This window comes from Salvelinus namaycush, unplaced genomic scaffold (genome assembly GCF_016432855.1).
Source record: "Salvelinus namaycush isolate Seneca unplaced genomic scaffold, SaNama_1.0 Scaffold931, whole genome shotgun sequence".
In the NCBI taxonomy this organism is placed as follows: Eukaryota; Metazoa; Chordata; class Actinopteri; order Salmoniformes; family Salmonidae; genus Salvelinus; species Salvelinus namaycush.
In genome coordinates, this window is record NW_024061677.1 from 57,399 (window position 1) to 74,878 (window position 17,480).

A 17,480-nucleotide genomic window follows, 5' to 3' on the forward strand; every position below is an offset into this window, starting at 1 on the left:
TATGATGTTAACTACTATAACTATGTGTCCTGTATGATGTTAACTACTATAACTACCTGTCCTGTATGATGTTAACTACTATAACTACTATAACTACCTGTCCTGTATGATGTTAACTACTATAACTACTATAACTACCTGTCCTGTATGATGTTAACTACTATAACTACTATAACTACCTGTCCTGTATGATGTTAACTACTATAACTACTATAACTACCTGTCCTGTATGATGTTAACTACTATAACTACTATAACTACCTGTCCTGTATGATGTTAACTACTATAACTACTATAACTACCTGTCCTGCATGATGCTGTACCATTGGACAGTCTGCATGCTGTTAACTACTCTAACTACTATAACTAATATAATAACTCTATAGTAGTGTGGTACTATTTGTTTGTCTGCCCTTGTGGTGGTGGTGCCTGTGGTGCCTGTGGTGTCTGTTGTGTCTGTGGTGTCTTACTCTTCTCTGTGGTGTTGTTGTTTCAGGCTACACAGAACCCCATCTTCCAATCTCTCCCATCACTCAGTCTCTGCGCCCCCCGTTTCACAAGGGTACTACAGCCATTCCCTGAGTCCCTTACCTCTCTCTCCATAAAATCTCTAAAGAGGAACATGTTAACTCATCGTTTAGGGCAGTTGTGTGTCCTGTGTCTAGCTTGCATATGACAAATGATTCGTTCTCAGGGAAATATGGTGGAAAATGCAGAATATCTGTAGATATTTAGTTATAGATGTGACTCATTTTCTGGAAAACAAAACATGATTAGATTACAAAGTCTACAGTTTGTATTTGAGTCTAAGTTCCTTCCTCCATGACCGTCTGTAACGTCCTACCTCTGAGACTTGTATGTTACTGGCTACGGTTCCAACTTGTGTAGCTCAACAACTGTCCTGTATGTATGTTCTTCCCTGTGTGATCAGTGCATTCGATAGGCCCGGCGTTCACCAATGTAAACTCATCTGTGGTGGGAGAGGAGGGAGCAGTGATAAGTTGGGAATACTTTGGACCAGATAAGAATGTGTACGTGGAGTATATTGTAGAAAACAGTAAGCTATTCCTACTTCTATACAATATCGTCTCATCGCATCACAAAGCAAATCGCATGCATATAAACACACAGTTAAGCATATAAACTGCCTGTCAAACATATACACTTAATACGGTTAAAGTATCATTGTTCATTTATTCCAAAACCTGGATCATCAATTCCCATAAAAATGATTTTACAAACCCACTGTTAACATTCCTCATAGAAGGAGGAAGTGGCATGCGTAACTCCAAGGTTTTCAGCAATAAAACGTTTTTCAGTACATACGTCATATCATCACCCAAATACTTTTTCAATACTTACCTTCCTTCTCTCTATTTTGACTTTCTCCCCAATGCCTCCATTCCCTCCAGGTAAAGAAGACTGGACAAAAGAGTTTGTAAACGGCAGTAGCGGGTCCCAGACCTATCTGATAAAGGGCTTAAAGCCGGGGACGTCCTATAGGGTTCGGGTGGTAGTTAAAGATCACTCTGAGGCTACCATACACAGTACAGAGGAGCTAGTGATAACACTGCCAGGTGAGGCAGCATGTCCAGAGCGCTCTGCCTCAGTGTACTGCAGGGTTGGGGACAATTCCATTTCAATATTAGTCCATTCAGGAAGTTAACTGTCCCACTTACAATTCTATTTCCTCATTGCTTTTCAATGAGTTGGAAGTGACTGAGTTGAGCTGGAATTGACCCCAACCCTGATGTACGGTAGATGATTGTTCCTTGTAGTTGCCTGCGTCCTCCTTCCATTCCCTCTTCCCATGATAAGAACTGCATCAGTCTGACCTGTAATAATCTGTGGTGTAGCTAGTGTAACCGCATGGTAAGAACTGCATCAGTCTGACCTGTAATAATCTGTGGTGTAGCTAGTGTAACAGCATGGTAAGAACTGCATCAGTCTGACCTGTAATAATCTGTGGTGTAGCTAGTGTAACCGCATGGTAAGAACTGCATCAGTCTGACCTGTAATAATCTGTGGTGTAGCTAGTGTAACCGCATGATAAGAACTGCATCAGTCTGACCTGTAATAATCTGTGGTGTAGCTAGTGTAACCGCATGGTAAGAACTGCATCAGTCTGACCTGTAATAATCTGTGGTGTAGCTAGTGTAACCGCATGGTAAGAACTGCATCAGTCTGACCTGTAATAATCTGTGGTGTAGCTATCAGTCTGACCTGTAATAATCTGTGGTGTAGCTAGTGTAACCGCATGATAAGAACTGCATCAGTCTGACCTGTAATAATCTGTGGTGTAGCTAGTGTAACCGCATGATAAGAACTGCATCAGTCTGACCTGTAATAATCTGTGGTGTAGCTAGTGTAACCGCATGATAAGAACTGCATCAGTCTGACCTGTAATAATCTGTGGTGTAGCTAGTGTAACCGCATGGTAAGAACTGCATCAGTCTGACCTGTAATAATCTGTGGTGTAGCTATCAGTCTGACCTGTAATAATCTGTGGTGTAGCTAGTGTAACCGCATGGTAAGAGCTGCATCAGTCTGACCTGTAATAATCTGTGGTGTAGCTAGTGTAACCGCATGATAAGAACTGCATCAGTCTGACCTGTAATAATCTGTGGTGTAGCTAGTGTAACCGCATGGTAAGAACTGCATCAGTCTGACCTGTAATAATCTGTGGTGTAGCTAGTGTAACCGCATGATAAGAACTGCATCAGTCTGACCTGTAATAATCTGTGGTGTAGCTAGTGTAACCGCATGATAAGAACTGCATCAGTCTGACCTGTAATAATCTGTGGTGTAGCTAGTGTAACAGCATGGTAAGAACTGCATCAGTCTGACCTGTAATAATCTGTGGTGTAGCTAGTGTAACCGCATGATAAGAACTGCATCAGTCTGACCTGTAATAATCTGTGGTGTAGCTAGTGTAACCGCATGATAAGAACTGCATCAGTCTGACCTGTAATAATCTGTGGTGTAGCTAGTGTAACCGCATGGTAAGAACTGCATCAGTCTGACCTGTAATAATCTGTGGTGTAGCTAGTGTAACAGCATGGTAAAAGCAAGGTTTGAAGCATGCCTCATGATGTACCTAGTTCATTTTAGGAATCCTGTCTCTTTTCAGTTTGTGTGCAAGTGAAAGTCGAGTGAAACACACTGTATGTTCAGTAGAGGGTCGTTGTCGTTGCATGTCTTCATATAGAGAACAGGAATACATTTTTTTCAACCTTAAACAATTTTTGGGAAATTCCCTCCCGCTTCTTAATTTAACTGTGATTTATACAGGTCCTTGTCTGCGCCACTCCCCCTTCAAATGTTCACCTTTCAACAGGACTCTGACAACCTTTTCCCTTTTTCTTCTTCCTGTGTGTGTGTGTGTGTGTGTGTGTGTGTGTGTGTGTGTGTGTGTGTGTGTGTGTGTGTGTGTGTGTGTGTGTGTGTGTATGTGTGTGTGTGTGTGTGTGTGTGTGTGTGTGTGTGTGTGTGGGTGTGTCAGAAGCAATGAAAAGCAACCAGGTAGACCTAGCCACTCAGGGTTGGTTCATAGGGCTGATGTGTGCCATCGCTCTCCTCATCCTCGTCCTTCTCATCATCTGCTTCATCAAGAGGAACAAGGGAGGGAAATACCCAGGTACACACACACACACACACACACACACACACACACACACACACACACACACACACACACACACACACACACACACACACACACACCCTAGACATTCAGCAACAATGATGTGTATTCTATCCACAGTGAAAGAAAAAGAAGATGCTCATCATGACCCAGAGATCCAGCCTATGAAGGATGATGATGGGACGTTTGGAGAGTACAGGTGAGAGAGAGACTCTGGAACACAACACACACACACATTGCCCTTGAAGACTACTGTACTTGTTCCATGTTGTTCTGATTGACATGTTGTTCTGATTGACATGTTTGGATGTATAGAACATTTTACCAAGGAACAAGGAAACTCTCCCTTCCTGACTCCCTCGAGGCAAGACAGAATCTACACCTGTCTGTGTGTAATTAACAAGACAGAATCTACACCTCTCTGTGTGTAATTAACAAGACAGAATCTACACCCCTCTGTGTTTAATTAACAAGACTGAATCTACACCTGTCTGTGTTTAATTAACAAGACAGAATCTACACCTCTCTGTGTTTAATTAACAAGACAGAATCTACACCCCTCTGTGTTTAATTAACAAGACTGAATCTACACCTGTCTGTGTTTAATTAACAAGACTGAATCTACACCTGTCTGTGTTTAATTAACAAGACAGAATCTACACCTGTCTGTGTGTAATTAACAAGACAGAATCTATACCTCTCTGTGTTTAATTAACAAGACATAATCTACACCTGTCTGTGTTTAATTAACAAGACAGAATCTACACCTGTCTGTGTTTAATTAACAAGACAGCATCTACACCTGTCTGTGTTTAATTAACAAGACAGAATCTACACCTGTCTGTGTTTAATTAACAAGACAGCATCTACACCTGTCTGTGTTTAATTAACAAGACAGAATCTACACAACTCTATGTTTAATTAACAAGACAGCATCTACACCTGTCTGTGTTTAATTAACAAGACAGAATCTACACAACTCTATGTTTAATTAACAAGACATAATATACACCCCTCTGTGTTTAATTAACAAGACAGAATCTACACCTCTCTGTGTTTAATTAACAAGACATAATATACACCCCTCTGTGTTTAATTAACAAGACAGAATCTACACCTCTCTGTGTTTAATTAACAAGACATAATATACACCCCTCTGTGTTTAATTAAGACACAATATACACCCCTCTGTGTTTAATTAACAACACAGCATCTACACCCCTCTGTGTTTAATTAACAAGACATAATATACACCTGTCTGTGTTTAATTAACACTGTAAATACTGTAATTACTTACAAATATGATTTCATAATAAATCAAAGCAACTTTTATACATTAGTGTGTGTGTGTGCAAATAGCGTATGTATTTGAATGTAACATTAAAAACAGCTGTCATGCTATCATTGATGAGAAGTTGTATCAAGCTTTGCTGCTGAACGTGTCCCAATCTGCACAACACTATCTAGTGATATCATCATCATCATTTGTGTGCCAAATCTTTTTGGGGGTTTTTGTTTTTAGTTAGAATAGTAATAATAATTGTGGTGCTTCAAATGTGTTGACTGATATCAGACTGCTACTGTAATACATGGGTTGACTGTTTGATATCAGGCTGCTACTGTAATACATGGGTTGACTGTTTGATATCAGGCTGCTACTGTAATACATGGGTTGACTGTTTGATATCAGGCTGCTACTGTAATACATGGGTTGACTGTTTGATATCAGACTGCTACTGTAATACATGGGTTGACTGTTTGATATCAGGCTGCAACTGTAATACATGGGTTGACTGTTTGATATCAGACTGCTACTGTAATACATGGGTTGACTGTTTGATATCAGACTGCTACTGTAATACATGGGTTGACTGATATCAGACTGCTACTGTAATACATGGGTTGACTGTTTGATATCAGGCTGCAACTGTAATACATGGGTTGACTGTTTGATATCAGGCTGCTACTGTAATACATGGGTTGACTGTTTGATATCAGGCTGCTACTGTAATACATGGGTTGACTGTTTGATATCAGGCTGCTACTGTAATACATGGGTTGACTGTTTGATATCAGACTGCTACTGTAATACATGGGTTGACTGTTTGATATCAGACTGCTACTGTAATACATGGGTTGACTGTTTGATATCAGGCTGCTACTGTAATACATGGGTTGATGGTTTGATATCAGGCTGCTACTGTAATAAAGCACATAGCACAATGTATTTTCTCATCCACCACTCTTCATGTGTTCCTCCATTGTTCTCTGTCTTTGGGGTGTAGGTCCCTGGAAAGGTAAGAGGGTTAGCATTATGCTATTAGCATACAGCAAGCCTGGCATGCAACACACAACGTCTGATACAGGTCTGTGTGTGTGTCTAAACTGATACTAAAGGAGACAGCTGGGCCTTGTCAAACCCAGCACAGATTATACTATGTCAGTTTAACTCACCTGTTTGTTGGCCAGCACCTGTAATCCGGTTATATTTATTTAACACTAACAGTCACTAAAACCAGAAGCTACTATTGGACTGTATATCCTGTTTGGCTTCATTTTCAGTTGCTTTCAATGTTTCCTTTTGGGTCGAAAAATGTCAACATTCGGTTGTATTTATGAGTTGTGCCATTGTAATGTCGATCTCATATAAGTATATACACAGAGTGTACAAAACATTAACGACACCTTCCTGATATTGAGTTGCACCTTGTTTTTCCCTCAGAACAGCCTCAATGTGTCAGGGCATGGACTCTACAAGGTGTCTAAAGCGTTCCACAGGGATGCTGGCCCATGTTGACTCCAATGTTTCCCACAGTTGTGTCATGTTGGCTGGTGGACCATTCTTGATACACACAGGAAACTGTTGAGAGTGAAAACCCCAGCAGCGTTGCAGTTCTTGACACAAACCAGTGTGCCTGGTACCTACTACCAAACCCTGTTCAAAGGCACATCAATATTTTGTCTTGCCCATTCACCCTCTGAATGGCACACATAGACAATCCATGTCTCAATTGTCAAAATGCTTAAAAATCATTATTTAACCTGTCTTCCCCCTTCATCTAGACTGATTGAAGTGGATTTAACCAGTGACAAGGTACCATGTCTTTCACCTGGATTCATCTGGTCATTCTGTCATGACAAGATAAAAGATAATACTTCACCTTATATAAACTTAAATCGGGTGCTATGTCATGGAAAGAGTAGGTATCCTTAATGTTTTGTACATTCAGTGTTGTTATTTCTACACGGTATAAATGTATGCCATATTCTGGCATAGATGGAATACGAGCGGTGAGGAAACACTAAGGACAGCATTACTAAGTCCTATATACCTGTGTATTGTCACCGTAGTGTTAATGTTGAACAGGATATAGTGTCACCGTAGTGTTAATATTGAACAGGATATAGTGTCACCGTAGTGTTAATATTAAACAGGATATAGTGTCACCTTAGTGTTAATGTTGAACAGGATATAGTGTCACCGTAGTGTTAATATTGAACAGGATATAGTGTCACCGTAGTGTTAATATTGAACAGGATATAGTGTCACCGTAGTGTTAATATTAAACAGGATATAGTGTCACCGTAGTGTTAATGTTGAACAGGATATATTGTCACCGTAGTGTTAATGTTGAACAGGATATAGTGTCACCTTAGTGTTAATGTTGAACAGGATATAGTGTCACCGTAGTGTTAATATTGAACAGGATATAGTGTCACCGTAGTGTTAATATTGAACAGGATATAGTGTCACCGTAGTGTTAATGTTAAACAGGATATAGTGTCACCTTAGTGTTAATATTGAACAGGATATAGTGTCACCGTAGTGTTAATATTGAACAGGATATAGTGTCACCGTAGTGTTAATATTGAACAGGATATAGTGTCACCGTAGTGTTAATATTGAACAGGATATAGTGTCACCGTAGTGTTAATATTGAACAGGATATAGTGTCACCGTACTGTTAATATTGAACAGGATATAGTGTCACCGTAGTGTTAATATTAACAGGATATAGTGTCACCGTAGTGTTAATATTGAACAGGATATAGTGTCACCTTAGTGTTAATGTTAAACAGGATATAGTGTCACTGTAGTGTTAATGTTAAACAGGATATAGTGTCACCGTAGTGTTAATATTGAACAGGATATAGTGTCACCGTAGTGTTAATATTAACAGGATATAGTGTCACCGTAGTGTTAATATTGAACAGGATATAGTGTCACCGTAGTGTTAATATTAAACAGGATATAGTGTCACCGTAGTGTTAATGTTGAACAGGATATAGTGTCACCGTACTGTTAATATTGAACAGGATGTAATGTCACCGTACTGTTAATATTGAACAGGATATAGTGTCACCGTAGTGTTAATATTAAACAGGATATAGTGTCACCGTAGTGTTAATATTAAACAGGATATAGTGTCACCGTAGTGTTAATGTTGAACAGGATATAGTGTCACCGTAGTGTTAATGTTAAACAGGATATAGTGTCACCGTAGTGTTAATGTTAAACAGGATATAGTGTCACCGTAGTGTTAATATTGAACAGGATATAGTGTCACCGTAGTGTTAATATTAAACAGGATATAGTGTCACCGTACTGTTAATATTGAACAGGATATAGTGTCACCGTACTGTTAATATTGAACAGGATGTAATGTCACCGTACTGTTAATATTGAACAGGATATAGTGTCACCGTAGTGTTAATATTAAACAGGATATAGTGTCACCGTAGTGTTAATGTTAAACAGGATATAGTGTCACCGTAGTGTTAATGTTAAACAGGATATAGTGTCACCGTAGTGTTAATATTGAACAGGATATAGTGTCACCGTAGTGTTAATGTTGAACAGGATATAGTGTCACCGTAGTGTTAATATTGAACAGGATATAGTGTCACCGTAGTGTTAATGTTAAACAGGATATAGTGTCACCTTAGTGTTAATGTTAAACAGGATATAGTGTCACCTTAGTGTTAATGTTGAACAGGATATAGTGTCACCGTAGTGTTAATGTTAAACAGGATATAGTGTCACCGTAGTGTTAATATTGAACAGGATATAGTGTCACCGTAGTGTTAATATTAACAGGATATAGTGTCACCGTAGTGTTAATATTAAACAGGATATAGTGTCACCGTAGTGTTAATGTTGAACAGGATATAGTGTCACCGTACTGTTAATATTGAACAGGATGTAATGTCACCGTACTGTTAATATTGAACAGGATATAGTGTCACCGTAGTGTTAATATTAAACAGGATATAGTGTCACCGTACTGTTAATATTGAACAGGATGTAATGTCACCGTACTGTTAATATTGAACAGGATATAGTGTCACCGTAGTGTTAATATTAAACAGGATATAGTGTCACCGTACTGTTAATATTGAACAGGATATAGTGTCACCGTACTGTTAATATTGAACAGGATGTAATGTCACCGTACTGTTAATATTGAACAGGATATAGTGTCACCGTAGTGTTAATATTAAACAGGATATAGTGTCACCGTAGTGTTAATATTAAACAGGATATAGTGTCACCGTAGTGTTAATATTGAACAGGATATAGTGTCACCGTAGTGTTAATATTGAACAGGATATAGTGTCACCGTAGTGTTAATATTGAACAGGATGTAGTGTCACCGTACTGTTAATATTGAACAGGATATAGTGTCACCGTAGTGTTAATATTAAACAGGATATAGTATCACCGTAGTGTTAATATTGAACAGGATATAGTGTCACCGTACTGTTAATATTGAACAGGATATAGTGTCACCGTAGTGTTAATATTGAACAGGATATAGTGTCACCGTAGTGTTAATATTGAACAGGATATAGTGTCACCGTAGTGTTAATGTTAAACAGGATATAGTGTCACCTTAGTGTTAATGTTAAACAGGATATAGTGTCACCTTAGTGTTAATGTTGAACAGGATATAGTGTCACCGTAGTGTTAATGTTAAACAGGATATAGTGTCACCGTAGTGTTAATATTGAACAGGATATAGTGTCACCGTAGTGTTAATATTGAACAGGATATAGTGTCACCGTAGTGTTAATATTGAACAGGATATAGTGTCACCGTAGTGTTAATATTGAACAGGATATAGTGTCACCGTAGTGTTAATGTTGAACAGGATATAGTGTCACCGTAGTGTTAATATTGAACAGGATATAGTGTCACCGTAGTGTTAATATTGAACAGGATATAGTGTCACCGTAGTGTTAATGTTGAACAGGATATAGTGTCACCGTAGTGTTAATATTGAACAGGATATAGTGTCACCCTAGTGTTAATGTTAAACAGGATATAGTGTACTGCACTTCTACTGTTAGATTGATCCACCAGAATCAGTTCAGTTTTAATTTCAATAAAAGGGTTTTTGTACGACTCAGCCCCTCGACTCCAAGACCATTAAGACCCCTATGCATTTTGGACAGATCTGTTATTTGAATCCCTCTGAGTCTTTAATGCATGTAGATTTAATGGATAGCACATGGTCTGATGTCTGCCTAGTATGTGTGTTATGTTGAGAAGCACGCCTTATTGATTGAAATGGAATCATGTCAAAGTATTCGTCACCAAGTCCAGTCCCGCAGAACTAGGTGTTCCAGGCTTTTGCTCCAGCCAAGCTTGAACACATCATAAACAAGACCTTGATCAGGTGAATTAGGTGCATCAATGCCAGGCTGGAACAAAACCCTGCACCTCTCCAGGACCAAACTTAGCCACCACTATCTGACCTAAAGTAAACCGTTTCTCTGCCTCTCCCTCCTAACCCTTAGTGACACGGAGGACCACAAGCCTCTGAAGGGAAGCCGGACGCCGTCCAACGGAACGGTGAAGAGGGACGACAGTGATGACAGCCTGGTGGACTACGGCGAGGGAGGGGATGGGCAGTTCAACGAGGATGGATCCTTCATCGGCCAGTACAGCGGCAAGAAGGAGAAAGACACGCACGAGGGCAACGAGAGCTCCGAGGCCCCCTCGCCGGTCAACGCTATGAACTCCTTCGTCTAGTTAGATAGACAGTCGCCGCTAGCCGATGGCGATGCCATGACGACTGGCTGCCATGGAAACCGTCACTATGTTGACCTGACCTGTCACCATGGAGACCTGCCACCATAAGGACGTGTCACCACGGAGTCTCATCACCGTGGTGACCTGTCACCGTGGCCACCCATCACCATGGCTACTTCTGTCACACCCTGTCATCTCTCCACAGCCTGCCCCTCCTGCCCGCCAACTCCCAACCCCCCCATCACACTGTGACTACTCTCACCTCCCTCACTATCACACGATGGGACAAACAACTAACCAACCAGAAGAGACATGAGAAGAAGAACCTTAGAACCATTTGAAAAAGTAGAAAGAGGGATGTAGGAGCCCAGAAACAGACAGAGAGAGATGGAGGAGAAGGCAACACGGACAAGCAGGAAGTGGAGGAATGTATTCCAGGAGCAGACTGGGTTGGTTCTCATCACCCAGACTGCTCCACAAAGTGCTGGAGAGGGCATGTGTGTGTTAGGGCCATTTTAGCTTTTGCAAATGTATATATGATGACATATATAGATCATTGTCTTTTTGCAAACAATGATATCCATTAGAATATATATTTTCTCAACATCACCCAACATGGCAGTCAACAGTATACATACATTTTGCCATTCTATACATTGATCTGCTTGTGATTAATATACTGCATGGAATGAATGATACTGTAAACCATTACACACGGAATCATACTGGTGTCTAGCGTGGGAGCAGAGATTCACGTTGACTGACTGTACGCCATGACGTGGTGCACTCCTTAAACTACTGGTTATGCCTTTCATCATCTTACCTTTCTACTGTCATAAGTGTTATATTGGTATTATAATACGGGGGGAAACTATGGCGTCATCAATGTCTTTGTGGACATTGCTGTGAAAAGTGTGACTCAGTTTAAATGCTATTGTGGCATGTTATTTTTGCAAGACAGGAGGTGTTTGTATGTATACTGTAATAGCAGAACAAATCTATGGACTGGATGGTCAGGGATAACACATTTATAGTTTGTAGCCCTGAAGAGAAAACTATTAATAATCAATACAGAATAACGCCGACACTCCACACCTCTCTCCAACGATCCCACACTCACACACAGATGTTGCTGTTTGTCTTTCTTTGGTTTTTCAAGGCTTGTTGTTGTTTAGTTGTTGTTTATTTGTCTTCCTTTCCGCCAGACACACGGTCTTGTTGCAGTGGCACTACTATCTAACATGGAGATTGGAACAGACCCATTGTTCACACAGCTTCACCACACACTCAGCTGAGACTGCATACAGCCTCTCTGATCATGGAACAAACATTGATCAACATGTTGGCCTAACCTATAAAATGGCCACCACCAAGCATAGTTCAACAGCATTGCATTTCCACGCTCCTGCCTTGTGTGGAGAGAGAGAGAGAGAGAGAGAGAGAACAGTCAAGCGGTGCTATGTTCCTGTTGCAGTTCCCAGAGCAGACCTGTGTCAAAATAGTAAAGTATTTGTTTTCTTGCAAACACTTTAGGTGTACTCTATTTCGCTTGCGGAACCAATATAATAGTACCATCACAAGAGATCCCCACACACCTGGGTGAACTCTGCACAGCAGACAAGCTAAATCAAGCGCATCCTAAAGTAATGAAATCAAACTATTCTGAGCCAGGTCTGGAACCCGATACAGACTGCAGGCGGTGCAAAACCAGAGAACCCTTCAGCACGGTTAATAGTGCCTTTGTAGAGAACAGCCTGAGTTCTAGATTCATACCCATACACATCCCCTCATCCACATAGCAGAACTGTGGTTCTAATACACAGAGCAGAACCTGGTTCCAATACACAGAGCAGAACCTGGTTCCAATACACAGAGCAGAACCTGGTTCCAATACACAGAGCAGAACCGGGTTCCAATACACAGAGCAGAACCGGGTTCCAATACACAGAGCAGAACCTGTTCCAATACACAGAGCAGAACCTGGTTCCAATACACAGACCAGAACCTGGTTCCAATACACAGACCAGAACCTGGTTCCAATACACAGAGCAGAACCTGGTACCAATACACAAAGCAGAACCGGTTCCAATACACAGAGCAGAACCTGGTTCCAATACACAGAGCAGAACCTGGTTCTGAAACACAAAGCAGAACCTGGTTCCAATACACAGAGCAGAACCTGGTTCTGAAACACAAAGCAGGACCTGGTTCCAATACGCAGAAATAGAATGACATTCATTCCATCATTCTGATTCTATGGTTCCAATTCGGTACAGTTGTCATGGGTCCATGTATAGACCCAGCCATGAGAGATTATTTACTAACCTAAAGAAATGAATCACTAACCAACACCACAGGAGAATAGACTATCATCATCCATGGTCTCATCTCTCCTCTCAGCGTCACACCTAGAGGAAGGGCTAGGGACCAGACCAGCAGCACTAAACTAAACCACTGCCAACCTATGGTGCACCTGACATGGCACCCTTTCCCCCTATATAGTGCACTACTTTTGACTAGGGCGCATACGGCTCTGGTCAAAAGTAGTGCACTATATAGGGTGCCCTTGTCAAAAGTAGGGCACTAAAGGGAATAGGGTCCCATTTCAGATGCAGCCTATTGTTTAACTCTCTGGTTAACTGCCATTAAGGATGGGGTGAACTACTGCTACAATGTAAAACAGCTGATAGGAACTGAAGGGGCTTGAACGGTATGGAAGATATTGAATGTGTTTTGCCTATTCATCATAAGGAATGAAATGTTGCTTGTTTCATTGGAAAATGTCAACAGTAATATGTGCTGGTGATTTGTTTTTTTGCATTTAAACGTTTATATGTGTTTGTTGTCACGTTTTGCTGTAACTCAGAGTGCAACCTTGAAGTTTAGTGTGTAGCCTCCACCCAGTAGTCAGTGGAGTTGGATCATCTACAAGAATATGATAAGTGTGTGAATATAAATAAGAATATGTGTGTGCGTGTATGCGTGTGTGCGTGTGTGCGTGTGTGCGTGTGTGTGTGTGTGTGTGTGTGTGTGTGTGTGTGTGTGTGCGTGTGTGTGTGTGTGTGTGTGTGTGTGTGTGTGTGTGTGTGTGTGTGTGCCTGTGCATCTGTGTGTGTGTGCCTGTGCATCTGTGTGTGTGTGTGTGTGCCTGTGCATCTGTGTGCGTGTGCGTGTGCATCTGTGTGTCTGTGTGTGTGCGTGTGCATCTGTGTGCGTGTGTGCGTGTGCGTGTGTGTGTGTGTGACGTATTCTATAGCTCCTCTTCTAGGTGATGACAGTCTGTTGTGTGAAGCGGTCCGGACATCTTGGCAGAAACCGATCAGCTGATCCATATGTCACCTGGAAGACGAAGGGAGAATTTCAAGAGAAAGTTCCTGATTTACATGATCTACATTTTCACAACTTGCATCAAGTTTTTAGTTTCCAAATGTGTCTGCTTTCTGTGTGTAGATATTTTGTTGTAATATGTAAATAGAGCTTGACCTGTAGATGTTTTGGTTGGAGGGGGTATAGAGACGCCAGACGAGAGCTTGACCTGACTGTAGATGTTTTGGTTGGAGGGGGTATAGAGACACCAGACGAGAGCTTGACCTGACTGTAGATGTTTTGGTTGGAGGGGGTATAGAGACACCAGACGAGAGCTTGACCTGACCTGTAGATGTTTTGGTTGGAGGGGGTATAGAGACACCAGACGAGAGCTTGACCTGACTGTAGATGTTTTGGTTGGAGGGGGTATAGAGACGCCAGACGAGAGCTTGACCTGACCTGTAGATGTTTTGGTTGGAGGGGGTATAGAGACGCCAGACGAGAGCTTGACCTGACTGTAGATGTTTTGGTTGGAGGGGGTATAGAGACGCCAGACGAGAGCTTGACCTGACTGTAGATGTTTTGGTTGGAGGGGGTATAGAGACGCCAGACGAGAGCTTGACCTGACTGTAGATGTTTTGGTTTGAGGGGGTATAGAGACGCCAGACGGGAGCTTGACCTGACTGTAGATGTTTTGGTTGGAGGGGGTATAGAGACGCCAGACGAGAGCTTGACCTGACTGTAGATGTTTTGGTTGGAGGGGGTATAGAGACACCAGACGAGAGCTTGACCTGACTGTAGATGTTTAGGTTGGAGGGGGTATAGAGACGCCAGACGAGAGCTTGACCTGACTGTAGATGTTTTGGTTGGAGGGGGTATAGAGACGCCAGACGAGAGCTTGACCTGACTGTAGATGTTTTGGTTGGAGGGGGTATAGAGACGCCAGACGAGAGCTTGACCTGATCAACTAGCATCATGGGGGTTTGAAGGTGTGTTGGGTGCATTGCAAGATGGGGACAAGAGAGACCTTTTACAGTTTTCACTCTTTCATTTGCTGTGCAACTTTGTTTTTCAAATTTGTCAGGTTACTACTTTTGCTAGCTCAAGGCCTTATGGGGTAAGGAGGAGAGGTGCAGGAGATAAGGAGGGGGAGGAGGAGGAGGAGGAGGAGGAGGAGGAGGAGGAGAAAATAATTCAAATAAACAAATGACATGCTCATCCATTGAGACTCACAAATAGACTAAATGATAGCAGGACGCAGTGTGAATCCCCTGACTGGTGACTACAGGAAATAATATATGAAATCATAGTAGAACATTCTGGTAAATGTTGAAGCTACTCGAAGAGCATGAAAGGCTGTCAAATGGTTTACTCTATAATATAATATTGCTAAATATTTTGTATTTTGAAATGAAAAAAAATAAATGTTGGTTTCAGAATTTCACTTCAGACTGATTTATTCCTCCTTTAATTTCATCCCTCATTATTTTAATGGATTAATTTGTGTTCTATATCAAACATGAATACCTGTGTATTGTTTCACTAGATTCAATATGTATACCTGGAGATATTCAAGGTTTTTTGTAACATGTTACTGTATATTATGCAATAACAAGGCCTTGTCCAATGTACCTTGTTTGGACACAGAACGGTACGGCTGTTTATCCAGGGAAGTACTAGACTACTATGAACCCCAGTGACTCATATATATATAGAGGGAGATTGTTTTTGATCTGATCCTGCTGTATAGGACTGCTATTTCTCTCTGTTTCCCTCCCCCTCATTACCCACACTGGGGATTATAGAATCTGGATTTGGGGATTGTGTGTGTGTGTGTGTGTGTGTGTGTGTGTGTGTGTGTGTGTGTGTGTGTGTGTGTGTGTGTGTGTGTGTGTGTGTGTGTGTGTGTGTGTGTGTGTGTGTGTGTGTGTGTGTGTGTGTGTGTGTGTGTGTGTGTGTGTGTGTGTGTGTGTGAGCGAGCGAGCGAGGGCGAGAGAGCATCAACAAGCTAAAACTCAACAGAGCTCCCATCATCCCTCCACACACCTCTACAACCGCTCTCATCCCATCACCCCTCCACACCTCTACCCCCTCTCTCATCCCATCACCCCTCCACACACCTCTACCCCCTCTCTCATCCCGTCACCCCTCCACACCTCTACCCCCTCTCTCATCCCATCACCCCTCCACACCTCTACCCCCTCTCTCATCCCATCACCCCTCCACACACCTCTACAACCGCTCTCATCCCATCACCCCTCCACACCTCTACCCCCTCTCTCATCCCATCACCCCTCCACACACCTCTACCCCCTCTCTCATCCCGTCACCCCTCCACACCTCTACCCCCTCTCTCATCCCATCACCCCTCCACACCTCTACCCCCTCTCTCATCCCATCACCCCTCCACACCTCTACAACCGCTCTCATCCCATCACCCCTCCACACCTCTACCCCCTCTCTCATCCCATCACCCCTCCACACACCTCTACCCCCTCTCTCATCCCATCACCCCTCCACACACCTCTACCCCCTCTCTCATCCCATCACCCCTCCACACACCTCTACCCCCTCTCTCATCCCATCACCCCTCCACACACCTCTACCCCCTCTCTCATCCCATCACCCCTCCACATACCTTTACCCCCTCTCTCATCCCATCACCCCTCCACACTCCTCTACCCCCTCTACCTCCTCTCCCTCCTCTACCTCCTCTACCCCCTCTACCTCCTTTCCCACCTCTACCTCCTCTACCCCCTCTACCTCCTCTACCCCCTCTACCCCCTCTACCTCCTCTACCCCCTCTACCTCCTCTACCCCTCTACCTCCTCTCCCTCCTCTACCTCCTCTACCCCCTATACCTCCTCTACCCCCTCTACCCCTTCTACCCCCTCTACCCCTTCTACCCCCTCTCCCTCCTCTACCTCCTCTACCCCCTCTCCCCCCTCTACCTCCTCTACCCCCTCTACAGCTGTATGTGTTTCTGGACCTCCTCTACCTCCTCTACCCCCTCTACCTCCTCTACCCCCTCTACAGCTGTATGTGTTTCTGGACCTCCTCTACCTCCTCTACCCCCTCTACCTCCTCTTCCCCCTCTACAGCTGTATGTGTTTCTGGACCTCCTCTACCTCCTCTACCCCCTCTACAGCTGTATGTGTTTCTGGACCTCCTCTACCTCCTCTACCTCCTCTACCCCCTCTACAGCTGTATGTGTTTCTGGACCTCCTCTACCTCCTCTACCCCCTCTACCTCCTCTACCCCCTCTACAGCTGCATGTGTTTCTGGACCTCCTCTACCTCCTCTACCCCCTCTACCTCTACAGCTGTATGTGTTTCTGGACCTCCTCTACCTCCTCTACCCCCTCTACAGCTGTATGTGTTTCTGGACCTCCTCTACCTCCAGTACCCCCTCTACCTCTACAGCTGTATGTGTTTCTGGACCTCCTCTACCTCCAGTACCCCCTCTACCTCTACAGCTGTATGTGTTTCTGGACCT

At 42.7% G+C, this 17,480-nt stretch overlaps 1 protein-coding gene across 7 annotated transcripts in view; it reads left to right on the forward strand.

Annotated features, from left to right (window-relative positions):
• The window catches only part of LOC120043464 (neuronal cell adhesion molecule-like), a 34,081-nt gene extending 23,174 nt beyond the window's left edge, over positions 1 to 10,907 (forward strand). For 3 of the 7 annotated variants that reach the window (XM_038988057.1, XM_038988054.1, XM_038988055.1), the window contains 3 exons: positions 3,506 to 3,637; positions 3,764 to 3,842; positions 10,445 to 10,907. In XM_038988057.1, the coding sequence (XP_038843985.1) occupies positions 3,506 to 3,637; positions 3,764 to 3,842; positions 10,445 to 10,679 (446 nt within the window). In that variant the 3' untranslated portion in view covers positions 10,680 to 10,907. Of the gene's footprint in view, positions 1 to 694; positions 704 to 931; positions 1,058 to 1,412; positions 1,578 to 1,729; positions 1,752 to 3,488; positions 3,638 to 3,763; positions 3,843 to 10,444 lie in introns of all 7 variants that reach the window. The other 4 variants (XM_038988050.1, XM_038988056.1, XM_038988051.1 and 1 more) reach the window with 4 other exon arrangements.
• The last annotated feature ends 6,573 nt before the right edge of the window (positions 10,908 to 17,480 follow it).